The 25562-nt window shown below is 61.7% G+C and overlaps 1 protein-coding gene across 1 annotated transcript; it reads left to right on the plus strand.

The window, feature by feature from the left end:
* The first annotated feature begins 2363 nt into the window (after positions 1 to 2363).
* On the plus strand, positions 2364 to 25267 carry CRB2 (crumbs cell polarity complex component 2). Its single transcript, XM_046685163.1, has 13 exons — positions 2364 to 2463; positions 9114 to 9437; positions 12034 to 12229; positions 12352 to 12491; positions 12959 to 13144; positions 13332 to 13445; positions 16171 to 17043; positions 17133 to 17641; positions 18175 to 18340; positions 19109 to 19901; positions 20717 to 20833; positions 21459 to 21576; positions 23474 to 25267. The coding sequence occupies exons 1-13, from the start codon at positions 2364 to 2366 to the stop codon at positions 23696 to 23698; spliced, it is 3861 nt and encodes a 1286-aa protein (XP_046541119.1). The 3' UTR covers positions 23699 to 25267.
* The last annotated feature ends 295 nt before the right edge of the window (positions 25268 to 25562 follow it).

Genomic DNA, 25562 nt, shown 5'->3' on the forward strand with positions numbered 1-25562 from the left:
GGTGCCCTCGACCAGAGGGAAGGTAGCAAATAATTCCTGAGCTGCGGGGAGCACAGTCAACCTAGAGTCAGAGAACCCGAGTTCGAATCCCGCCCCTGCACGGACTAGCTGTGAGACCCCGAACAGCCAGTCCCACCTGTCTGAGCCTCAGTTTCCTCATCTGTAAAATGGGGTCAATACTGACCTCGCAGTGTTGTTGAGAGAGTGAAATGAGGTTCCTTGGGCTCCCTTTCCCGCCCACTTCGGGAGGATGAGGACATGGATGCTCCTAAGGGACCATCTCCTCAGAGGGGCCGGCCCACTCTCACGGTCTCTTCGGATACGGACCAGGGAGGCCGCCAGGATGCTCTGCCGGGCCAACCTCAGCCCCGCTGCCGCCCATGACCCCCAGCCTCCTCCTTGTGCTCGCAGGGGCTCCCTCTGCCGGTGCTGCCGAGTTTCCGCATCCAGCGCGTCCTCGCGGGCCAGCCGCGGGCCCTCCACACCTCGCGGGTCTGGCCACAAGGTGGCGCGTGCCGGCTGCAAGACCGGGGCTGCGGGGCGGGGCTTGGGGGGAGCCCCGACAGCGCCCTTCCGACCTCGGGGCTCATTGTAAGAGCCGGGCTGTGTGTGTCTGAGTATCCACAGACCCGGGGGGCTGTGGGAGCCTTGCCTCCCCCTGTCCCCACCCCGCTGGGGCTGCTTGGATCTCTCGGGAATCTATGAAAAGTAGTATAAAAACTCACACCACCACTACAGCTCATTAAAGCCTTGCATGGTGAGAACTCTTACTCCCATTTCACACACGAGGAAACTGAGGCCCAGACACGGAAGTCACGTGCTGCGGTCAGTCCGCTAATCCGTGGTAGAGCTGGGCTCAAACATGATCTGTTTAGCCCCGGCCTGCTGCTTTTCCCACAGTGCAGAGGGGCTTCCCCGGGGGGCGGGGGCTCCTGGTGTATGTGAGAGGCAGGGAATTCCAGGCGACCTGGGAGTGAGGAGGGTCCCACAAACCAACGTGGACAACCAGGCCTTGGGTTCCCTCTGGGAGCACTTACCCGGGCTGGTGGGCCAGCGTGGCCCCCGGCCGTCCGCCCAGGCCCCAGTGATGCCCACTGCTCCCTTCCCTGAAGTCCGGGGACCATTGCCTAGCCCTCTAGCGCAGCCTGGAGCTCCCTCGGTCGGTGCTCAGGGCTGTCTCTCCAGACTGTGCCCTCCAGCTGTTGGGACACATCCCAGAGCCCAGTACAGGGCCTGAGTGGCCTGAGTCCGTTGAATTAGGTCAAACGGGGATGCATTCTCAGAGGCCAGTGGCCCCTCAGAAATGGGATTCCCCCTCCCCTGGAGCTGAGGGCAGTGGAAGAATAGGCTTTTTGATGTTGTAGTGCCTTCGAGATGACCTGGGTCCGGGTCCCCTGAAGAACTCCTCCTCTCCACTCAAACACCATTCCCCTCTCCAGCCAGGAGCAAGCAAACATCAAGTGCAGCAGGAGACTGCAAGGTTAGACAACAAGAAGGACTTCCCAGCAGCGGAGCGGGAAAAGCTTGCTTAGTTAGAGCTGCCATTCAGTCGAATAGGCTGCCTCAGAGAGCAGTGAGGTGTGTGGAGTTGCAAACAGCAGAGGCGAAGATCCAGGCCAGAGAGGAGCAACGGAAAATGTTCAGTCCGGCTGGGTAGCGTGTAGTGAGGGTGGAGACGGGCCTCACCCTGAGGTGGGAGGGGCTGTGGGTGGCAGTGTGGAGCTGAGGGCAGGAAGAGGGTGGGTGGGATCTAGAGACACCTAGACGGCAGAGCCGTCAGGAGCTGGTGGTTGACCCAATGGGAGGAGGGGGGCGCTGCAGGGTGGGGAGTGCCTGGCTCAGGTGGGGAGCACTGAGGAGCAACAAGCTGACGGGGCGGGGCTGGGGCTCCCGAGCAGAGGGGAAGTCTAGGGGCTGCTGGTCGCTCAGGCCCGGCGTGAGAGGAGATGGGGGTGCAGCAGGGTGGGATAACCGAGGGCTTGGGAGTAGCTGGCATCATCTGGTGAGAAGAACCCCACAGAACAGAATTCCTCCGAGGAGGCTGAGGCAGCACCACCTGAGCGGGGAGGAGAACCGCGGGGGTGGGGGGCGGTCAGGAGGGAGAGTGGTGGGCGCTCAGACAAGGTCGGACAAAGTCGGAGCGCAGGGCCCCTGAGGCCTGTCTCCGCGAGGGGTCGGCGGGGAGCGGGGGGGGGGGGGGGGGGGGGTTGGGGGGCTGGGCAGGGTCCTCCAGCATCCGCGGGGGCGGAGCAGCCGGCGGGCGGGGCCGGGCCTCTGTCCACGGCATTAGTGCTGGTTGGAGGGAGGGGGGTGCCGAGCCAGCCGGGCCGGCCGTTCCCACAGGCGCCAGCGAGCGTGCTGCCATGGCGCTGGCCAGGCCCTGGACCCGGGACCCCAGGCCCCCGGCCCCTCTCCTGCTGCTGCTGCCGCTGCTCTGCACCCCTGCCCTAGCCCTCCTGGCCGGTGAGTTGGGCACAAGCCTTCGGGGGGCCTGGGGCAGGGTCTGTCCCCCAGAGCAGTCACCCCAGGCCCTGGGGCTGTCCGTGTGGGGCTGGGGCACAGGCCCGAGTTGTGGGGTTCGGAGGGGTGTGCGGCTGCGGGCCACTGGAGCTCCTGAGGAGGGAGCGTGTCCTGGGGCTCGGGGGCTGCTGTGTGTCCAGGGGGCTTTGTGAGGGCCGGGCGGTGATTTGGGGCACGGGGTGGGCTGTGTGTCTTGGGCGGGATGTTGTGTGCTGTACAGGAGGGGTGTGGGGGCTCAGGAGTTCTGAGGGACTCGTAGGTCGCCTGAGCCTCGCCCCAGAGTGTATTGTGAGTCGCGTGCTGGGTTGTGGGGTGCAGCTGGGGTGTTTTAAAGTTGGGAGGTACGCAAGCTGTCCTGGGCGAGCAGGGAGTTGTATCTGAGACTTTATGAGTGCAGAGGCTGTGTCCTAGCAAAAGTTGTGGGGATAAGTTGTCAGGTGGGTTGAACTGTGTCTTTCCTCTTGACCTGGGGGCATGGGGTGGGGGCAGCGGACCCCAGCCCAGTGGATTGGGGAGGAAAGGGAGGGGAGGGGGAAGGAAGCCCAGGAGAGCCAGGTGTCTGCCTGCATCCCCTCCATTTGTGTGTTAGCCCTGCCTGCACTGGGCGACTGGGGTGCTCTGGGGTCCCTCAGGGGCAGCCGGGCACTTAGGAACATGTGTGTCCACTGCCGCCCCCTCCCTGGCATTCCCAGACCGAGCTGAAAGGGCTTCCTGAAGCCAGACCCCATTCGCCAAGCGGTTTTTGCTTTTGTCCAATGGATTCACGTGTGCGAGGGCCTGGAATTCTTCCTGGGGGGTCTAGGGGACGCTTTGTCCTGGTCGCTATAGCTACGGGGGCCAGCCCTGGGAAGTCCCCCACCCCCACGCCACTGCTGGAGGAGAAAGGCACGCAGGGTACAGGGCGGGTGGCCTGGGCTCCGCGGCAGCCTGGGGGAGCCCACAGCCCCGCAGACTCCCAGGGTGTGGGGTCAAGTCCCCCTGGCCCCTACCTGAGGCCCTCCTCCGGCTGCTCACAGGGCCTGGCTCACAAAGCCCTCTCTCCCCCACTTCTCTGCAGGGCCCGTGGGGAGCTCTAGGACCCCGTTTTGCAGTGGAGGAAACCGAGGCTCAGGGAGGGATGGGGGCCAAGCTGGAGCTCTGGGGGTCTGCTCTCTGCACATGAGGGCATGAAATCCTGGTCTGTGGATCTGATGTCTGTCCGCTGCCCTACCATGCACACACAGATACATGGGTGTGCACACACAAATCACACATGCACCTGCACCCACACAGGGACACACAAATCACACATGTGCATGCATGCCCAGCCATACACACACACTCTGCACACTGGTGTGGCATGCACAAGGGCACACACCACATGAACAGGTATCCACACGCACATGTAGATCCCCCACACGTGCACTTGCACACACACTCCAACGTGCAGATGTTGACACGTGCATTCACACTCCACTGCACGTTTGCGTGAACCTTGAGGCAGAGTGAATACAAGCTAGATCGACGCTACAGAAGGGAGTGGACACCGATATACACACGCACTCCCCGCACAGCCCTGCTGGGGTTCGCAGGGCAGCTTTCCCCCTGTGATTTCTGCATAGGCAGCCCCCTCCCTGGGGCTCCGCGAAAGCTAGAGTGGGGCCCCTGGGACATGAGCATTTCTGCATGCCAGTACCCAAGGCCTGACTGCCCGGAGGAGAGGGGCTGGGGACTGCGTTGCTTACTTGAGAAGCAATTTCCATCCAGAGGGGACGGGGGTCCTGGAGGCCCTGGGCCCCTGGCTCTGCTGTCACCCTTGCCAGGCCCCGAGCTGGGCCCCTCCATCCTGGGCCCACTCTGCCACAAAGGCCCGCTGGTTGCTAGGAGAGGACCAGGCATCTTGGAGTACAATGGGGCGCACTGGGCTCCCATGTCCCTCCCCCGTCCCGCACACCCAGGGAGCCGGGCTGACAAAGGGGCAGGCTAGTCCCTAAGTCCAGCCCCTCCTCCAACCAGAGCCGGGTGGGGGACTGCGGGACAGAGGCAAGGATGGAGGGGGGAGCCACACACATGTGACCCAACATCAAGATTTGCTGGATAGTCAGTGTTTGCCCCAAATAAAGATTTGTCGATGAACGAATAAATAATACCCTCAGCCACTGCGACACTGTGGCAGGCACCGTGCTCCTGCACTAATGTGATGGAATTTAATTCTCACGACAGCGCTATGAGGTCACCTCTGATATCCCCAGTTTACAGAGGAGGAAAACGAGGCCCAGAGAGGGTCAGTAACTTGCCCAGAGTCACAGAGCTAGCATGTGGCAGGGCCAGGATTTCACCTCCAACTGTGGTCCCAGCCTTTGTGAAGTCGCATCTCTTCTCTGCGCTTCTGTCAAAATGGGACAAACTGGCTAACTCCGAGGCTATAACAAGAATTCAATGAGAAAATGTGGTGCTTGTCCAACTTAGGTTTCATGTGGAATCCTCAGTTTCAAAGAAAATTTTAGATGCAAGCCGGAGGCCCACGAATAGTTAGAAACAGCCAACAGCCCGGAGCCCACCGCTCTGTCTCCCCTTCACTCAGGGAAGTGCCTCCACGGCCCCCGTGCCCAGAGACCCTGGTCTGGAAACACAGGAAAGCCAGTGCCAGGCACGGGGCAGGTGGCGAATCCATGACAGCTACTGTCTCGATTACTGTTACAAAAATGATGCCTTTAACCTGAGGAGGTAAACATCTGAAAGAGTATTCTGAACCGTCCCGCCTTGTTGGAGTAGTTTCGCCCTTTCTGGACGGCTCTGAGGCAGTGTTTGTACAAACCTGTTGTGTCCTACCGTTCGCCAAACCCACCGTCAGCAGAGGCTTCCCATCAGTTGTTGGCAGTTGTCACCAGGCCCGTTACAAGTGCATGTAAAGAAGGAGTTACTAAGCACTGAGTGAGGCCTAAAGCACAGGGGCATTGCTCACACCGGTTCTGGACAGACAGGGAAGATTGCCTGCTCTGCCCAGGCTGATACTGGAACTTCCCCCCTGCCCTTTTTTTTTTGGTGAGGAAGATTGTTTCTGAGCTAACATCTGTGCCAATCTTCCTCTATTTTGCACGTGGGATGCTGCCACAGCGTGGCTTGAAGGGTGGTGTGTAGGTCCGCACCCAGATCTGAACTGGCGAACCCCAGGCTGCGGAAGCATAGCGGGTGAACTTAACCACTACGCCACAGGGCCAGCCCCTGGAACCTCCATTCTTGTGCAAGCCCTGAGAGACACTTTCCAGGGCCTGGGTGAGGCTGGGCTGGGATGCACTAAAATGACAATGTATGGGTGGAATTGAGAGTTTGCAAAGTGGGAATTTCACGTGCAGTGGGAGATGTGGACCTTTCAGAAGTCTGGAAATGATCTGCTTCTTAGTTTTTGAGGGATGATCCCGGGCAAGTTAGCAACTTCTCTGAGTTAGCAGTTTTCTTAACAGCACCTACCTCTTCCGGTTCGAAACCAATAAAACAATGTCTTAAAAATAGCAGCGAGATGTGTAGCACAGCCTGGAGCACGTAGTACGCACTCAGTAAACGGTTGCCATTTTTTATGCTGTTATAATCTGTCCTTTCCATGGAGAAAATTCCCTTCCTGGTGGCGGGTCTGGGCCTTCCCAAGGCAGGGCAGCAGGTCGAAGGGGAGGGGCGGCTGTCGGTTAATCCCCCCCACTGCCAGGTCGGCCCAGGCAGTCTGAGAGGTCAGGAGGGATTTGTAAAGATAAGTGCAGGCCCCTCGTCGCCCTGGCAACAGGCCACGCCCCTTCAGCCTGGCCCCCAGAAGGCCCCTCCTCTGCCCCACCGGCTCACCCCCCTCAGCCCTGGCCTGGCCTGGCCTCCTGGGCTCACCCCTGGATGACAGAGGTCAGCGTTTCCCATACCTCAGGTGCAAAGGAATCCCCAGGGCGCATGTCGCAAGGCAGGTTCTTGGGCCCCAGGCCTCATGTGGTTCTGAATCTCTAAGTCTGGAGCGGGGCCCAGGAATCTGAATTCTTAATACAGGCCTGGGGTGATTCTGGAAACCCCTGAGAGGAGGCTCTGGAGCAGGGACACCTGGGTTTGGATTCCAGCCATCATGGGCTGTGGGACTGTGAAGTTGCTTCATCTCTGAGTCTCACTTTCCTCCACTGTAAAAAAAGGAATATTAGCACTATCCACCTCAAAAGGTAAATATGACAATAGAGATTACACAGGACAGACGGTTGTTCCTCACATGCATGCTTTCAGTGCTATTGCACACCTCCCGGGACAGGCAGCTCCCTTCCTTTGGTCTGGCTGTGACTGAACCCCTTCCTCACATGTGGCTGGACTCCTGGGGCTCTGTCACTTAGCACAATGGCCTACCTGTTCCCACGGTGATGAAGCATCTTTCCCCCTCCCCCCAGGAACTGTCTCCCCAGCCTGGTCCTGTCAGCTCTGAAATGGAAGGCTCTGAACTGGGGGCAAAGCTCCAGAGTGGGCTGAGGGGTCCCTTGGGCCACAGAGGTGAGGGGAGGCATTAAATGTTGAGATTTAATGAAGGGCCTGTTGGCACAGGACCCAGCAGCCAGGGCCCTTTGCAGTGGGAGCTCCTCCTGAGCACAGGAGGGACCCTGATCATAATGGCTGTAGCCCCTCACTGAGGGCTCCTGGGTCCCATCCTTCACTCCTCATGATACCCCACGAGGTGGGTGCTTTTTGAACCCCATAAGCTGGGTCTGTCTGATGCCCAAACCTGTGTCCAAGGGAGCTCTATCCACTCCCACCCCCCTCAGACCATCTTCCCACCCCCCTCAGACCATCTTCCCACCCCCCTCAGACCATCTAGCCCTGAGGCACTGGGCTCTAAACTGCTCAGCCACAGTGCTCCTGGGTGGGAAAAAGACTGCCCATGAGCCCCTCGGAGAGGCCCAGATGCCCCCTGCCCTCACCCATATGACCAGGCTTAGGGGAGGCCGCTGGGGATGGATGCCTGAGCTGGGGAGGGGAACTGTGGGCAGAGAGGGTCTGTGGGCCCCAGAGCCCTTGAAGGTCATCCTGGCCTCACAGTGATTTAGACCCTCTGCCCTTCTTGCCACGTCCCTGGCCTTGGTGGGCGCTAGGGCCCCCTGGTCTGGGAATTTTGGGACAGCGAGTCCATGTTGAGCTGGACCAGGTGCTGTGGGCGCTCCAGTGTGCGGCTGACAGCTGGGTTCTCTCCCTGGGTCCATCGGTGCATATCTCTGTCTCCCACTCCCCGAACCTGCTTGGCCCTGTCTGGGAAAGGTGGGGGTCGGCCAGTGAACAGCCCTGCTGGTGGAATGTGGTTGACGCCTGAGAGGCTGCCAGCCTTATCTGGGGGTCTTCACCGGGGGAGAGGAGGGGAGGTGCAGGGCGGGGGCCTGGTTAGTGTCTGGATGACAACCTGGCGGGGGAGGGGTACCTCCCAGAGCTCCAGGTGGGGGTGCCTCCTGCTGGCTCCCCTCCCCCATCCCTTATTGAGTTCCTACTACAGAGGGCTCTTGACTGCCCTACCTGAGGCTTTGAATCCTTCTACCTTCCCTGAGGCAAGTTCTATTACCATCCCCTTTGCACACTGGGTAACGGAAGCTCGGCAGGAGAAATGCCTTGCCCAAGGTCTCATAGCTAGTAATTGTCTGGGCTGGGATTTGAACCCAGGGCTGGTTTACTCCAAAGCCCAAGCTCTTACCCCAGCATTACACTGACAAGCTCTTAGGAAGGAAGGGAGGTGGCTTGGCTTCCAAATCAGTAAGTGACCCTCTAACAGAAGGAGCTTCGAGGGGCGGAGGCATCACAGCGGCGGATGTTCAGTCAGTCAGCCGCAATACCTGCCCTGTCCCCTTTGACCTCGGCCAGGCGGCCAGGTGTCCACTCCAGCATCTGCTGATGGGGATGCAATGAGGGCTAGGGATCCTCTGAGAAGTTCCCAGGCCTCCGGGACGGGCGGGGAGGGGAGGAGGAGGTGGGGAGAGGGGCCGAGCGCAAGGTCCCTGCCTTTGAAGTCCGCCAGCTCCAGTTTCACACAGGAATGGAGTTACCAGACCCCCAGCAGGAGGGGTAGAGTGTGGAGAGGGAGGAGCCTCGATCCTGGGTCTCCTGGGAGGGAGTGGGCCGCAGACGGGGAGACCCAGAGGAGACCCCCTCTCCAGGCGGGAATGAAACATGAAGGCTGTCCCAGCACTAACTGGCTGTGTGACCTCAGGCAAGTCTTCTCTTTCTGGAGCCTCGATCGGCCCTCTTGTAAAATGGGCATGACAGGGCCTGCCTCAAGGGGGCGCTGCAGGGATGCGCTGAGACGGGGGCGCACTGTCTCCCTCTAACGCGCACCCTCACTGGGTTCGGGGGCGTCTGCGCGTTAATCCTGCCGGGAGCCAGGCATCCCGGGTCCTGTTCTCTGCATTGGAGGCGCTCCTGAAACCGTTCTCAGTTCCGGGCATGGATATGTGCAGCCTTTTGGGACCCTGGCCCTTCCTCCATTTTCCTGAGTTTGGACAGATCCCTGCTGCTTCCTGGCTCGGGGTGGGGGTGGGGGGGGGGGTGCCTAAGTGTGGGGAGTGGAGTGTCCTGGTAACCCCTGCCTACCCCACCCAGCCAACTTCCTCTCTCTACAGGCACGGCCCCTTCGGAGACCCTGAGCACCTGTGCCTCAGACCCGTGCGCTCCAGGGACTGAGTGCCAGGCGACGGAGAGCGGTGGCTACACCTGTGAGCCCACGGAGCCCCGGGGCTGTGCCACCCAGCCATGCCACCACGGCGCCCTGTGTGTGCCCCAGGGTCCAGATCCCAACGGCTTCCGCTGCTACTGCGTGCCTGGCTTCCAGGGCCCACGCTGTGAGCTGGACATCGATGAGTGCGCGTCCCGACCCTGCCACCACGGGGCCACCTGCCGCAACCTGGCCGATCGTTACGAGTGCCACTGTCCCCTCGGCTATGCAGGTAATGGCCCCGGCTGCCCCTGGAGGAGGTCTGTCATGTCGATCCCATCAGAGGCTCAGAATGTAAAATCACAAATTCAGCTTTGACTTTAGCACGGAGACCCACCAGGCACCTGGCAGCTCTGGATGAGAGTAGGAAGGTGTGAGCGCTGGCACGGTGCCTGGCACGTAACAGCAGTGGACAAATGTTACTTCACTCCCTTCTAGAGTTCAGTTTGGTGCTGGGCATGGAGACGCCCTTCAGGCATCTCTGGTGGGACTGGAGCGTGGACATGCCTGGTTTGGCCTTAATGAGGACATGTCTAGATAGTATTTCTAGCATCTACTCATTTCAGACCTGTGTCAGGCTGTAGTGTAGACACTGTCTGACCGTTCATCTGACGGTTCTGGAGTATGAACACCCCTGGGATGGGTCAGGTTGTAGTGTGGACCCCTCCCCTCTGGGTGGCTCCCAAAGCTTCAGCATAGAGACACTGGTGGTGGCATTCAAATTGGAATGGAGATGTACCCCAGGGAAGTCTGCTGTCTCGAGCGGGATAAGGTATATATGACTGGCACTGGGGAAACACTCACTCCTTCCCCAGAGTATGGCCCTGCCTGTCCAGGCTCCAAGGCAAGAGCATCCTGGAGTGATGGCCTGGAAGTCAGGAAGGAGGGCGCAGCTGGGGACAGGTCTGGGGGTGAGGCCAGTCTATGACGGTTGGGATCCTGCAGCAGAGACACTCCATGTTCTGCTTTAACCCTGAATTCAGACAACTCTGAGGCCAGAGGGCAGTTTGAGGTCACCTCAGAGCAAGGGGTACAGCATAGGGGGACTGGCTTCCAGGAGAGGGGGCTTCCAGGGAAGAGAGGGATCTTGGCACCCGCATGAAAGTCGATTTTGGAAACAGGTTCCATGTATCCTTCTCGTCATTGCAGCGTCCTGGTGTCTGGATATATTAGCTGTGTGTGTGTGAGTGAGGTCACGTAAGGGGCCTCTGTGTGTCTGCCAGTACCTGCGGGTGTCTGGCTCCCTGAATGCATTTGTGCTGAACAGTGTGTGAGTGCCAGCAGGTGTGTGTGCGCCCGGATGTGTTCGCTCGGATGCTTTGGGTAACGCTTTCTGGGTGAGTTGTGGATGTGAGTGGGGGCAGCATCTGCTGTGACTCATTTCTCTCCTCCTCCTCCCGTCCCGAGCCAGGCGGGGGAGGTTGGGATTCCAGGCAGCTTGGGCCTGGCTCCCCCTGGCACAGAGGGTGGGAGTGGGCTGGGGCAGGAGCAGTGAGGGGTCACAGGAGGGAGGGGCCCTGTTTTGTGCTCACTGAGCGTGGAAGGGGGGAAGCTTCCAGCTGGAGTCAGCTGTGCCCCTGGCCCTCCCCCGACCAATCCCAGTTAGGGGGCAGGCGCAGGGCCTCTGGAGTCGGCAATGACATGTGGGCTCCGTGATGAGCTCAGGCAGCACATTTCCAAACCCTGAGACTGTCTGTCCATCTCCCTTCATCTCTGCAGCTCCTCCCGGAGGGCTGTCCAGTCGTCTTGCTTTTGCCCAGGATGGAGGGGGTTCCCTGGACCGGGGACTTTCAGTTTTCAAAGCCAGACAGTGCGGGGAAACCCAGGAAGAGCTGGTTACTCCATTCCAGCCTCTCCCACTGGGGTATGTCCCTCCTCCCTGGGGTCCTTCCTTACACCCTCTTCAAAGCCAGCAGAGTGAGCCTTCTAAAATGTAGACAGGACCGTGTAACTCAGCTGCTTAAAACTTTTCGGAGAAGCCCTGCTTGTGTTCCGGGGCCCTCAAGGCCTCACCTCCTCCACGTTCCCCTTTGCTCCTGACCCTCCCTGCGCCCCCTGCCCTTGGACATCATGCCCCTGCCCCCAGCAGGTCTTGACCAATGGTCCCTCTGGAGAGACCCACAATCTCTCTGGAATCCAACTGCTGGCACAGCCCCCTTTCCTAGTCTAATGAACGCCCCCTCATCCTTTAAAAGGCTCTTCTTCCGGGGCTGGCCCCGTGGCCGAGTGGTTAAGTTCGCGCACTCCGCAGCAGGCGGCCCAGTGTTTCGTTAGTTCGAATCCTGGGCGCGGACATGGCACTGCTCATCAGACCACGCTGAGGCAGCGTCCCACATGCCAGAACTAGAAGAACCCACAACGAAGAATACACAACTATGTACCAGGGGGCTTTGGGGAGAAAAAGGAAAAAATAAAATCTTTAAAAAAAAAAAAAAAAAAAGGCTCTTCTTCCAAGAAGCCTTCCCTACCTCCCAATTCCCCAGGCCGAGACCCTGGCTCTTGCTTTCACAGGATCCAATATGTTCCCATTGTTGAGCTCTTCAAAATTAAAAACCAGTCCTCACTGATGTAATATTGACCTAATCCTCGTCTCCCGGGCTAGATCGCAGTGAGCTCAAAGGGGCAGGGACATCTGTCTTGTTTCTACTCCATTACCTTTGGTGGCACAAGACACACCTGCTCTGGATGAATGGACCGACAGATTCTCTCGTTGGATCCTCACTTTCTGCTCCTTCTAACTGTCTGGAGGCGGTTTCATGCCGGCCTGTCCCGGCCTCTTTCGCCCTCCCTCTGGGTGTCCATCTCTGTGTGTCTCCGGCCCTGTCCAGGTGTGACCTGCGAGACCGAGGTGGACGAGTGCGCCTCGGCGCCCTGCCTGCACGGGGGCTCCTGCCTGGACGGCGTGGGCTCCTACCGCTGCGTGTGCTCGCCGGGCTACGCGGGTGCCAGCTGCCAGCTGGACCTGGACGAGTGCCAGAGCCAGCCGTGCGCCCACGGGGGCGTGTGCCACGACCTGGTCAACGGGTGAGCAGGCAGCAGGGTGCCCTAAGGCGGGGGTGCTGCGCGGTGGGCCGGGGTACGCGGTGGAGGCAGGTGGGCTGGAGGGCCGGGCGCGCGCTCAGCTCCGGCCGCGCGCCCCGCTCCAGGTTCCGGTGCGACTGCGCGGACACCGGCTACGAGGGCGCGCGCTGCGAGCAGGAGGTGCTGGAGTGCGCGTCGGAGCCCTGCGCGCACAACGCGTCCTGCCTCGAGGGCCTCGGGAGCTTCCGCTGCCTCTGCTGGCCAGGTGTGTGTGCGAGGGCACGTGCGCGTGCTCAGGCTGGCGGGGCACGGCCTGGGGCGGGGCCCAGTCAGTGTGCGCCTGTGCGCACGCGCCCTTGGTGGACCAAGCCGGGGGTGTGCATGCGATCGCAACTTCTGTGAGCCTGTTTCCTGATCTGCAAAATAGGGCTAATGATGCGCCTGCTCCTAGGGGTGTTGCGAGGAGCGTAAAGGGATAATGCCCATGAAGCCTTAGCACAGGGCCTGGCACGTCAGAGTGCTCAGCAGTACCCGTAGTAAGGGCGATGCTGACATGATGCTGATGAAGGCTGCGTGGTCATTCTGACCGCGCTGGATGCGTCCCTCCCTCACTGTTGGTGACCATATTCCGAGCTATCAGCCCAACCTGGCCCTGGGCTGGCCTGGCGGCAGTAGAGGGTGCTGCCAAGTAACCCCATGTGACACGATGCCCCCGTGTGTGTGTGTCCCCAGGCTACAGCGGCGAGCAGTGCGAGGTGGATGAGGACGAGTGTGCTCCCGGCCCCTGCCAGCACGGGGGCCAGTGCCTGCAGCGCTCAGACCCAGCCCTCTACGGGGGTGTCCAGGCCACCTTCCCTGGCGCCTTCAGCTTCCGCCATGCTGCAGGCTTCCTGTGCCGCTGCCCTCCGGGCTTTGAGGGTGAGCCCCGTTCCTCCCTTCTAGGGAAGCAGGTCTGCCAGTGTTCAGGTGCATGGGGAGAGATGCAGGGCAGGCTCAAGGCATCCCTGCACGAATCTGGTGCCACGCTGCCTGAGTCAGCGCCTCTCTCTGGGCCTCAGTCTCCCTAGCTATCAAACGGGCCTTCCAGCTCCGGTCCATCTTGCAGGGGACGACTGTGCTGTGGATGTGGACGAGTGTGCCTCAAGGCCATGCTTCAGCGGAGGCCGCTGCCAGGACCTGCCCAATGGCTTCCACTGCCACTGTCCAGATGGCTACACAGGTGCCTGGGGTGGGGGGCGGGGTGGGCACTGGGGCAGGGCAAAAATCAGAATTGGTGGGCCTGGGGTGGGAGGGTTCCTCTGGCTGATGTGTGGAGGCTGAATTGACGGGGGACAAGGAGATCAGGGAGGAGGTGGGTGCAGTGGCCCAGGTGACAGCTAAGAGGGGCTGAGCTGGGACCCGGGTTTTAGAGGTGAGAGTGGAGGGAACTAATCGAGTTGAGAAATATTTAGGAGGAACACTCTGTAGGTCCTGGGGTGTGAGTGGGAGGGGCCAGGACTCTGGCTGAGTTTCTGTCCTGGGTGACACTGGGTGGAGGATGGTGAGGTCAGCCTTGGCCATGCTAAGTCTGAGTCCCCCCATGGCCAGGAGCCTGTGTGGGGGCTGGTGGTCCGGGGTCCGGGGCCCAGGAGAGGGGTCTGGGCTGGAGCCAGAGACTGGGGGTCAGGAGTGTAATCCTGGCAGCTGGGGCCGTGGGCAGCAGAGGCTGTCTGGGAGAATGTGGAGTGATGGGCAGAGAGAACCCTAGACACCTGACATCAAAGGCTGGGCAGAGCCGAGGGGCCTGCAGCGGGGAGGACAGAGGCAGTTCCTCCAGGAGGGAGGAGGTAAAAGGGGGCTTTACGCATAGAAGGATGAGCTTGACCTCTGGGGAGCTGGGCCTGTTGGGCAGGAGCTGGGGTGCAGAAGGCCTCTCCCTGCCTTGGGTACAGCAGATGCACAGACACCCTTCCACATGGACGCAGTGAACCCAAGGAGCTCAGACACTCAGCGACCCTGCCCCCTCTGGAATGCCCGCGGCTCTTCCCCCGCGCCCGCCCGCATTCCTGCTCAGCACACGGTCTCCTCTCCCTGGCAGGCTTCCTGGGCACAGGCTCCCCCGCCCAGGGGAATGAGGTGGTGACCACCACCATCCCTTCCACCCTCACCCGCCCAAAGCCACCAGGGCTCAGCATCCCCACCTCTGGTGGCCAACACTCCTGGGGGCCCTGGAAACCCACCTTCTGCCCCTGTGGGCCGAGATCTGGAATTCTGCCCCGGGAGCCTCACGGGCGCCTGGCACACAGTGGGCCCACTTCGTGTACCCGCCTCTGAACAGCATTCTCTGTGTGTTCTGTCTCCTCCTCCCCACGGTCCCATGAAGTAGGAGCTCTAAGTCCTCATCTTACAGAGGCGATGGAGACTTCAGAGAGGGGGTGTCATCCCCCAGGGTCACCAGCGTCAGTGGGAGCCCAGCTTCTCCCCAAGCTGGGCTCAGGTGATGGGTGACAGGGAGGTCAGACCTCTGAGGTCAGGGACCTGGAGGGGTGACCCTGGCTGTGGGCTGGGCTCTTTGCTGCCGTCCATCCTGATCCTCCCTTTGGGTCATGCTGGGTGTGGGGGAGGCCAGTGCCTGGCATTCCTGAGCCGGCTCCGAAGGAGGCTGCCGGGCCAGGCGGGGAGCTCTGCTCCCCAGCCCCGGTGCCCGCCCACCACTCTCGGCTGGTCTGGGGGAAAATGCAATGGGGCTGCAGGCTCTGCAGACCTTCCTGGGGGGCTTGTGGCTCCTGGCAGGTATGCAGGGCTGGGGACTCTGGCAACGGGAGGTGGGGCTGGCTGTCCCGGAAGGAGGCTGTGGTGTTTGTGGGCTGACTGGGCCAAGATTCAAATCCTGGGGGCTTCTCTGGGCCTGGGTTCCTCCAGCCTGGATACGGGGCCAGGCTGGCCTTGGTTGCTTTGCGGAGGCTCTGGCCGAGCTGGGCTTGGGCTGTGGCCTCTTGACCTGAGCTGGGCCCAGAGCCCCTGGCGTGCGCGCTCCGGGGCGGGAGGGTGAGGTGGGCCCTTCACAGCCAGCGTGGGGGCCCTAGGGCAGAGGGACTCGGGGTTAGAACCTGGGGCTAATGGAGTGCCACTGATGCATACCCCACCCCCATTTCATCACTCTGTCTGGCAAAGCCCTGCCAGGCTCTTTGCTGGGCACCAAGGACATACTCAGGCCACTGGAGGGGATCTCAGCTGAGTAAACAGATGCTTGCAACACAGGGTCCTGGGGAGCTGTGCCTCAGAGTGGACAGGTTGTTGGGAGTGACACGGTAGCTTCGGGTTGGGAGTCAGAGAAAGGCTGTTAGGGGACTGGCCCTTTGAATTTGGGCTTTGCAGGATGAGTAGGAGTTTGAAAGGCAGGGTAAGGGAGGACAAGGTGTTCTAAGCAGAGGGAACAGTATGAACAAAGCCCCAGAGGCAAGACTTTCCAGGAAACACTTGGAGGAATTGGCAGTTCAAGGTTGAAGGGAGCAGGGTTGAGACTTGATTGCCTAGCAGAGGGATCTTGAATGCCAGGGTGAGTGGTTGGACCTTAAGCAGCAGAGGAACCTGGCTAGGTGATGCTTTAGAAGTAGATCTCTGGCTACTTGTGGATGTACAGGGGTTTCTGAAGGCAGGAGAATTGGAGGCCACTAGACTGTGGCCAGGAGAGCTGGGGGGGCAGGAGGGTGGTTGGGAGAAACGGGGGGTTTGGAGGGTGTCTCGGGGACTGAATCCACAGGGCACGGGGACTCACTGGTTATGTAAACGAAGGGGGATCTTGGATTCCAGCCTCTGAAGTCTTCAAGGGACCGTGAAAAATTTTTTGGGAATTGGTTTGGTTGATAGGTACTGAGGTCTCTGTCCCAAGAGGCATGTAAGATCTAGGTCGAGACGGTGGTTCTGGCCTTGGGTCCTGAGCCTTGGCCTGGTCTTTCCTGAAGGCCTGACATGTCAGGAAGATGTGGATGAATGCCTCTCAGAGCCCTGTCTTCATGGTGGGACCTGTGATGACACCGTGGCGGGCTACATCTGCTGGTGCCCGGAGGCCTGGGGTGGGCATGACTGTTCTGTGAAGCTCACTGGCTGCCAGGGCCACACTTGCCCACTGGTTGCTACCTGCATCCCCACCTTCGAGTCTGGGGTCCACAGTTACACCTGCCGCTGCCCACCAGGTACCCATGGACCTTTTTGTGGCCAGAATACTACCTTCTCCCTGGTCGCTGGGACCCCTGTGCGGGCTTCGGTGCCTGCTGGTGGCCCCCTGGGTCTGGCACTGAGGTTTCGCACCACGCTACCCGCTGGTGCCTTGGCCACTCGCACTGACACCCAGGACAGCTTGGAGCTCGCACTGGCAGGGGCCACGCTTCAGGCCACACTCTGGAGCCATGGCAACCCTGTGCTCATCCTGAGGCTGCTGGACCTGGCCCTAAATGATGGCCACTGGCACCGAGTGGAAGTGACGCTCCGCCTGGGGGTCCTGGAGCTGCGCCTCTGGCACGAGAGCTGCCCTGCCCGCCTCTGTGTGGCCTCCAGTCCTGTGGCCCCGGCCCCCACAGCTTCTGTGGCTCCGACGCCTGTCTGGCTCTGCTCGGCCCAGCTGGGTGGCGCGGCCTTTGCAGGCTGTCTCCAGGACGTGCGCGTGGACGGGCACCTCCTGCTCCCTGAGGATCTCGGTGAGAATGTCCTACTGGGCTGCGAGCGCCATGACCCATGTCAGCCTCTGCCTTGTGCTCACGGAGGGACCTGCGTGGACCTGTGGACTCACTTCCATTGCGACTGCCCTCGGCCCTATGGTGGTCCCACGTGCGCTGATGGTGAGGAACCAGCCAGGTGGGCCCCAGAGCAGAGGCGGGGCCGTCCCCCAGCCAGCAGGCCTCACACACGGCACCCTCTCTCCCCACAGAGGTTCCTGCTGCCACCTTTGGCTTGGGGGGCACCCTGAGCTCTGCCTCCTTCCTGCTCCACCAGCTCCCAGGCCCCAACCTCACTGTGTCCTTTCTCCTCCGCACCCGAGAGTCTGCTGGCCTGCTGCTCCAACTTGCCAACGACTCAGCCGCTAGCCTGACAGTGTTCCTGAGAGAGGGCCAGATCTGGGCTGAGGTGCTGGGCAGTCCTGCTCTGGTGCTCCCCGGGCGCTGGGATGATGGGCTCCGCCACCTGGTGACACTCAGCTTTGGGTCTGACCAGCTGCCGGGCTTGGGGCAGCAGGTGCACGTAGCGGGGAGGCTCCCCCCAGCTGACACCCAGCCCTGGGGTGGGCCCTTCCGAGGCTGCCTCCAGGACCTGCGACTCAATGGCCTTCACCTCCCCTTCTTTCCACTGCCACTGGGGAACTCAAGCCAGCCTGATGAGCTGGGCAGCAGGCAGTCCTGGAACCTCACCATGGGCTGCATCTCCGAGGACATGTGCAGTGTAAGTGCCCGGGAAAAGGGGTGGGTACCCCGCATCTCTAGGCGTTAGCATGTTCTGCTGGCGAGGAAAGTGCCAGGAGGCGAAGCCCTGCCCAGGGTCCCACAGCAGGAGAGCGGCAGGGTTGGGTCCAGCCACCTCCTCTCTGGCCCAGCGGCCCTGCCCTCTGGTGCTCCCCATCCCTCCTCCCCAGTCCTAGTCTGAGACAGTCACAGTGACCCAGGCACAGGGCTGCCCGAGCCTTTTTGCAGGAGCTGCCTGGGGGACAGGGACACCCAAGGTTCATGGACAGAGCACCAGCCCTGGCACTGGAACAGCCTGGGTATGAACTCTAGCTTCTCTTTGTGCTGGCTGGGTGACTCAGGCCACCTCTCTGAGCCTCAGTTTCCTCATCTGCACAATGGGGAGGATAGCGACTTTCTCTCTGTTTGTTTGTGAGGAGGTGACGGTCACTCAGTGAGGAGCCACTGCAGTGCGGGTTATGGTGGCTGATGCTGGCCCCAGGCCCGAGCCAACCTGCCCCGATTCTCCTGCAGCCTGACCCCTGTCTCAATGGTGGGACTTGCCTCGTCACCTGGAATGACTTCCATTGCACCTGCCCTGCCAACGTTACGGGGCCCACGTGTGCCCAGCAGCTGTGGTGTCCTGGTCAGCCCTGCCTCCCGCCTGCCACCTGCGAGGAGGTCCCTGATGGCTTTGTCTGTGAGTGTGTGCCCTGGGCAGCCCCCATGCTGGATGCTGGACACCGAAGCTGATCCAACATCCTCTCAGGGCTCAGAGACAGGGGACCAGGATGCCAACAGCCCCAGCCCAGTGTGGCTGGGCCATTGCATCCAGAGGGACAGACTTTCCGGAGGAAGAGAGCATTCACTAGGTTTTCAAGGGCAAATAAGACTCTGATCTGGCCTAGGGAAGGGCATTTCAGGGAGGGACAATCGCATGTGCAAAGGCCTTGAGGTTTATAAGAACGGAAACACAAGTACAGGTATTGGGGTGGGCAGGTGGCCGGGGGCCTTGAATGCTGGGCCAGGCAGAGCAGGACTTTCTCCCAAGGGCAGTGGGGAGCCAGAAGGGAGACATGATCAGCACTTTAAAAAAAAATGACTGCATTTTATTAGAATGCACGATCAGCATTAAAAAAGAATGCTTTTAAAAAGAGTGCAGTGAAGACTGAACCTCAGTGCCGAGACAGGGCAACTTCACCGAGGAAGGAAGGGGGCAGCTATTTCCGGGGTTTTTATTGCCTGGTCTGTGACCTGGAGGGGGGGGGGGGGGGGGTCTCCCCAGCACAAGCCCAGAGCTGGTTCTCTCTCGAGAGGGAAGGGAGCCGCGGTGGCGGGCACTGCGGACCCTGGGATTAGATGATGGGCGTGTGCGCGCCCCGCCCCGAGATGGGCCAGGGCAGTGGGGGATGGTGTCGCCCACGGGCTGGTGCCGGCGGGCCCGCCCCGACGCTCCCTCTCCCCGCAGGTGTGTCAGAGGCCACGTTCCGCGAGGGGCCCCCGGTCGCATTCAGCGGGCACAACGCGTCGTCGGGGCGCTCGCTCAGCGGCCTCTCGCTCGCTTTCCGCACGCGCGACTCCGAGGCCGGGCTGCTGCGCGCCTCCGCGGGCGCCGCCACCGCCGCCGCCGTCTGGCTGGCCGTGCGCAACGGCTCGCTTGTGGCCGGTGTGCGCAGTGGCCGCGGCCTGCCCGGCGCCGTGCTCCCCGCGCCCGGGCCGCGCGTGGCCGACGGCGCCTGGCACCGCGTGCGCCTGGCCATGGAGCGCCCGGCGGCCGCCACGTCGCACTGGCTGCTCTGGCTGGACAGCGCGGCGACGCCCCTGGCGCTGCGCGGCCTGGCCGGGGACCTGGGCTTCCTGCGCGGCACGGCCGCTGCCCCCGTCCTGCTGGCCGAGAACTTCACCGGCTGCTTGGGCCGCGTGGCGCTCGGCGGCCTCCCGCTGCCCCTGGCGCGCCCCCGGCCCGGCGCGGCCCCCGGCTCCCGAGAGCACTTCTCCGCCTGGCCCGGGGCGCCCGGCCCGCGCCTCGGCTGCCGGGGCGCGCCCGTGTGTGTCCCCTCGCCCTGCCTGCACGGCGGCGCCTGCCGAGACCTCTTCGACGCCTTCGCCTGCGCCTGCGGCCCCGGCTGGGAGGGCCCGCGCTGCGCCGCCCGCGCCGACCCCTGCCGCTCGGCGCCCTGCGTCCCCGGCCGCTGCCACGCGCGCCCCGACGGCCGCTTCGAGTGCCGCTGCCCGCCGGGCCTCGCCGGCCCGCGCTGCAGGTGCCCGAGGGGCGCGGTCGTCACCGGGAGGGTCGGGGCGCGGGCGCCGAGAGGCGGATCGCAGGGGACCCCTGGGGCGGTGGGGGGCACAGAAGGCCGAGAGCCCGGCTGCCGATGCGCTGGTTCTGTGGGCCACCCGCTTCCCTGCTGAGCTTCACTGCCCTCGTGTGTGAGATGGGGACGACAGCCCTGTCGGGTTGCCAGAGAAAATACAGGACACCAGACGAATTTGAACTTGAGATCAACAAGTTGGGGGTGTGGGCTGGGGGAGCCCAGAGCAAGTCCCGGAAGAAAACCTGGAGGCTTTCCTGCCTCGCGGCCACCACTGATGCTCACCCGGGTCATCCAGGAGGGCGGCGGGGCAGAGTGATGGTTCGCCGGGTCGACGCCTCCCCTGTTGCGTCTGGCTCCCACTCCCGCTCCCTTTGGAGCCCAGCTTGTGGAGAGCTGTCTGGCCGAGGCCTGACTCTCCCCTCCGCCCTCAGGGAACGTCAGGCCCCCGTTTTCTGTTTAGGAGCATGCTTTTGTTCTGAGGAGAGTCCTCCATCCTCCGAGGACCTGGGGAAAGGTCCCTGCCCTGGCCTGGAGTTGTCCACCTTGTAGGAGGTGGGGCTGGAGCAGCAGGGTGACTGCCCTGTGTCTGGTCCCTTCCACCTCAGATGCCACTTCTGTGACTGGTAGCCCAGTCTGTGAGAGGCGGGCCCTGAATTCCACAGATGACAGACCAGAGGCTCAGGTGGCCTGTGGTCAGGGGGTGGGGATGGGCCAGTCCCAGGTGGCTTGCTGGCAGTCCAGCCTCTCTGCTTTCTCCCCAGGTCTCCTGTCCTGCCAGAGGAGTGCAACCTGAACTCCACCTGCATCAAGGGTGGCCCATGTGAGGGAGAACCCAGGAGTGCCAACTGCAGCTGCCGGGAAGGCTTTCCTGGCCAGAGGTGGGTTTTGGGGCCAGGTTCCTGGGAGGTGGGCGGGTGAGTGTGGAGAGCTGGGCAGGGTGGGCCCCTGGATCCCCTCCAACCAGGGCAGGCAAAGTGGGGTGTGGATCCCCGCTCACCTCTCAGCCCTCCCTGTCATCACAGTGCCAGGCAGTCCACGTCTGTCACTGGAGTTCGTTCTTTCTGAGGCTTCCAGGACCATCCTTTGTTGGGCAGACACCTGTGGGGAAGTAGTTGCCTGGGGGCGTTTCTTAGAGCCCCTGCCTCAGCCCACCTGCATCGGGACGGCCTGGAGAGACTGTGAAAGTGCGGTCCCCGGCCCATTCCAGACGGATGGAGTCAGAGTCCCTGGGCAGCTACCCTTACACAGGCTTCCCTGGGATTTGATGGAGTGACAGTCATTCTCAGTCATGAATGCCCAGGGTGAAGGCTGGTGGTGGGTGCTGGAGATCACATTCAGCCTCGCTTATCTGGCGGGGCCCAGCCAGGGGGGATAGTGTGTGGGGACAGTGCGTGGATGAGCTTTGATGCCTGTGGGGGGTTGAGGAGCTGGAGCAGCTGTGGGACAAGAGGCAGCATGGGACGGAGCAGCTTTCTTAGCTCCACCCTCTTCTCTGCCTCGCAGATGTCAGATGCCCTGTGAAGCCAACCCCTGCTTGAACGGGGGCACCTGCCGGGTCGCTGGGGGGCTGTATGAATGTATCTGCAACTCGAGGTTCTCAGGCCGGTTCTGTGAAGTGCTGGTGAGTGGTGCCAGAGGGGTGGGGGTGCCCTATTTTGGACTTTGGTGAGATGATGATGTGGGGGCCTGTGTGCAGCACCTGAGGAGCTGTTCATGCACCAACCGTGTCGTGGGGTGGGGAGCAGCCGGGAAGAGACACTCAGGTCCCTTCCACGCCCCCAGGCAGGAGGCATTGCCACTCTAGGGAGAGTCTGGGGGGCCCTCGCCATCCCTATGGGGAGTGACAGTGGGAACACTTAGGCTCTGCCAAGTCCCATCTGGGCCCAGGATTTGGGGCCCACAGGATCTTGGAATTCTGGGGTTTCGGTTGGTGAATTGAAGAGCCTGTAATCTCTAGTGGTTTCTGAGTCAGGATTCTAGAGTAGGGAGATTTGGGGAGCCCAGGATTTGGAGCCAGAGCAGGCTCAGCTGCCAGGAAGGCAGCCCCTGACCCCAGGGAGGCTCAGCTGAGGAGCCACCCAGATAGACAGGGGCCGGGGGCCACTGGAGCTCCAACCTCCCTCTCGCCCCCTCCCCATCACGGAGCAGAGCAGTCCTCGCAGGCCCAGCGGGTAGTGAGCCCACCGTGGGTGCTGGCGGGAGGGGTGCGGGCAGGGACTGGGGAGAAGCCTTGATCTCCACAGGCTGCTGGCAGCCTGGGTCATAAACCCACAAATTCCCTCTGCTTCTGGGGAATGTTCCCTTTCAAGTTGAACTTTTACAGCCTCTGGATGCCCCCCACCTCCAGGGCTGAGGGAGGAAATGGCTTTATGGCTCTCCCAGAAGTGCCCGGGGTGGAGGCTGGTAAGGGCCCATTCAGGGCTGGGACGAACTTTTCCCTGCAGCCTTGGATCCTTCTCCAAACTTGGGTGCTGGGACTTGGGACCTAGGTCACAGTGGGCTGAGAGGTCTCATGGGACAGAGTCTGAGAGCCCGTGGCTCTGGAGTTCTGTGATTCTGGGATTTCAGAATTCCAGGTGTGGAGAATCTTTTCTGGGGGCATCCTGGGAGGGGGTGGAGACAGGAGATTTGGCAGGCCTCCCGAAGCCTGGTCTGAGTCTCCCCAGGGGGCAGGCCCTGGTGGATTCCGAGCTCACTGTCAGCCAGGTGGGCTGCCCCTGCTCCTGCCCTGCCTGGGCCACCTGGCTGGGGAGCCTCTCCTGCAGCAGCTGAGATGCCTCCCACTGTGCGGTGCGCACGATCCACGCAGACTCTTGAAGAAACCAGACCACCCTTTGGCATGGGGGAGGAGTCAAGTCCCCATGGGCTCAGATTGGATGAGTTTATTGTGAGGAGGGGGAGGCTGAGCAGGGAGCCCGGGTGGCAGGGCTGGGCACTGAGGCCCATCTTGGCCAGTGCAGGAATGGCCTCTGCTGGAATTCGAGGTTTAAGGTGGGGTGGGGGTGGGCATGGGGTGGCGTTGGGGGCAGAAGTGGGAGATGCTAGTCCTGGTTTGCCACCCACTAGTCACTGTCAGGGCATCTGGGCAAAGCCTCTGTTCTCTCACCTAATACTTACTGGTGCCCACTGTGCGGCCCTGCTCTGGGCACCGAGGTGCACCGGGAACAGAAGAAACCAGACTCCTGTCCTCACTCCCGCTCCGTCCGATGGTTGTAGTGTTATGTGAAATCCCATGCGCAGTGCTTGCTCATGGCAGGTGTTCCATAAATGTGTTTCCTCTCCTTCTAGCAGGAGCCCCTGGCTATGACAGGAATGCCCTTGCAGTGGCTGTGACAGGTGTCTCCCCGGCACCTGCTTGTATACCCTAGTAGCCAGGTCTCTCACCACCGCCCAGGGAAGCCTGTTCCCAGCTCTATGTTCTCTGAGCCAGGCCTTGTGCCCCTCTTCTCCTCTCCTCCGAAGGGCCTGGGGGCCTCCCCCTTCCTCTGCCTTAGGCCCCATTGTCGTGTCTCTTGCAGAAGGGCCTGCCGCTGCCACTGCCGTTCCCACTGCTGGAGGTGGCCGTGCCTGCAGCCTGCGCCTGCCTTCTTCTCCTCCTCCTGGGCCTCCTCTCAGGGATCCTGGCAGCCAGAAAGCGCCGCCAGTCAGAGGGCACCTACAGCCCGAGCCAGCAGGAGGTGGCCGGGGCCCGGTTGGAAATGGACAGTGTCCTCAAGGTGCCACCCGAGGAGAGACTCATCTAGACCTGCAGCTGCCGGCTCTGGCACCCATGAGTCCTGGACGATTTCTGCTGGGAGACCCAAGGAGGCCGCTTCCAGGAGTGGCGGGAGTGGCTCGCCCCTTCTCAGCCTTGGGGAGCTGCTGCAGGGCCCGGAACACTCCCTCGGGAAGCGTCCTCTTTGCCGGCAGCCCTGCCTCTGCCCCATCATGGACTGAGGAAAAGGGGGCGCTCAGGGAAGCAGAGGGGGGCCGGCCAGTTCGTGGACTTCGTCATCGGATCCGCTTGGTCTTGCCTGCTGTGCAGGGGCAGGGCACACGTGGGTGCACAGTGTTCAGGAGTGTGTGCATGTGTGTGTGTGTGTGTGTACCTGGGGACCATCAATCTCCAGATCCCAGTGAGAGTGTCCTGGATGGGGCTTGTGAGTGTGTCTGGGTCTTTGCTGTGTGTTCATGTGACTGTCTGATGGCCGCTGGCGGTCCCATGAGGGGATCCCATGGAGGGCTGGCCGTGGGGCCACGGGGACCACCTGGGGCAGGGGCAACCGCAGGTTACACGTTCTCCAGGCGGCCAGGCCAGGGCTTGCCTAAGGACCTAAGCCCCAGCTCCTGTATCTTCTCTCACCTCGGAGGCTGCCCCTGCCCCGGAAGGAGTTGGAAATCATGGAGAGGCCATTAGCCAGAGGCCCTGTGGGCTCCTGGCTCCAGAACAAATGCTCCTCAGGCAAACCTGTCTCTGTTCTGTGCCGGAGCCAGGCATGTGCGGCACGCAGGCCACATCCAGGGCAGACCCACAGGAATAGGGGACGGGCCGCCCTGAGCTGCCCAGCTTGCCGGGGGGTGTCTGGGCTCTGTGTGGCCTTCCTCCCCGGGCTGTCATCTCTAGAATGGGAGAGCAGCCCCTGCCCACCTCAGGGCTGTTGTGAGGAGCAGCAGGGGTGACACCAGGAAAAAACTCTGTAAGCTGGGTCCACTGTGAAGGGCTGTCTGGGTCCTTTTAGATGTTGGGAAGGGTTGTCTCCCTTGACGGAGTTGAAGGAAAGAGTGGGGGAAGGGGCCTCCCTGAGGGGCAGCAAGAAGCAGAGGGTGAGGAAGTGAAGGAGCAACCTGCCCTCCCCCACCCCCACCCTTCTGGTTCTGCAGCTCCACCAACGCCAGCGATCTCTGCTCCTCGAAGCCGCCTGGTGAGGCCACTCCCTCACTCTCTAGATGGCTGTTGGGAGGATGTGGGGAGAGGACTCCCCCCGGAAGCCCTCTGCGGAGCACAGGTGCTCAGCGAACGGTGGCGCCGCCTCTTTGTGTAGGGGCTGGTGCTGCAGACAGGCACAGACGCAGGGGAAGAGTTTGCAGCTTTGCTTCCAGGCCCTTCCCTGGCAATGCCATCACACTGGGATCTCTGATCCTGGAGGGGCACCCGCCTGAGGGCCTGGCCTCTCAGCTTCACAGGGTCCCTTTGTTCCTGACCTGGAGATTTACCCTTGGCTCCTTCCTGTTTCCCAGGCCAGAGCCTCCTCTGCCAAGGCCAGGAGACCCCTTTCCACTTTCAGGTTGCAGGTTGACTTACCCAGCTCCCCTCGGGGTCTCAGCCAGCTTCCAGAGTCAAACCAGGTGGAGCCCCGTGTCGATGCGGAGGGAAGGGAGGGGTTGGGGGGCTGAGGCTGGGCTAGGAAGGGCCCTGAACACCAGGTTACGGGGCTTGCTTGGTCCTGACCCCGTAGGAGGTGGGGCCGCCTTTCTTCATGACTCCTGGGAAAGGGAAGGAAACATCTGGTACCAACAGCTTAGCCACAGCTGGTGCCTTGGTTAGTTTGTCAGAAATTTGGCAAAACTGTGTTCTTGCAGACTCCTAAGACATTTTATGTGGAACCCCAAAATGCAAAAGCTGGGCTG

Source organism: Equus quagga, chromosome 1, assembly GCF_021613505.1.
Source record: "Equus quagga isolate Etosha38 chromosome 1, UCLA_HA_Equagga_1.0, whole genome shotgun sequence".
Classification (NCBI taxonomy): Eukaryota; Metazoa; Chordata; class Mammalia; order Perissodactyla; family Equidae; genus Equus; species Equus quagga.

Coding starts and splice junctions, on each gene's coding strand:
- CRB2 (XM_046685163.1), top strand. CDS start 2,364: ATGGCGCTGGCCAGGCCCTGGACCCGGGACCCCAGGCCCCCGGCCCCT. Junction 13,145..13,331: donor CTGCCCTCCGGGCTTTGAGG/GTGAGCCCCGTT, acceptor TCCATCTTGCAG/GGGACGACTGTGCTGTGGAT. Junction 17,642..18,174: donor TCTCCGAGGACATGTGCAGT/GTAAGTGCCCGG, acceptor ATTCTCCTGCAG/CCTGACCCCTGTCTCAATGG.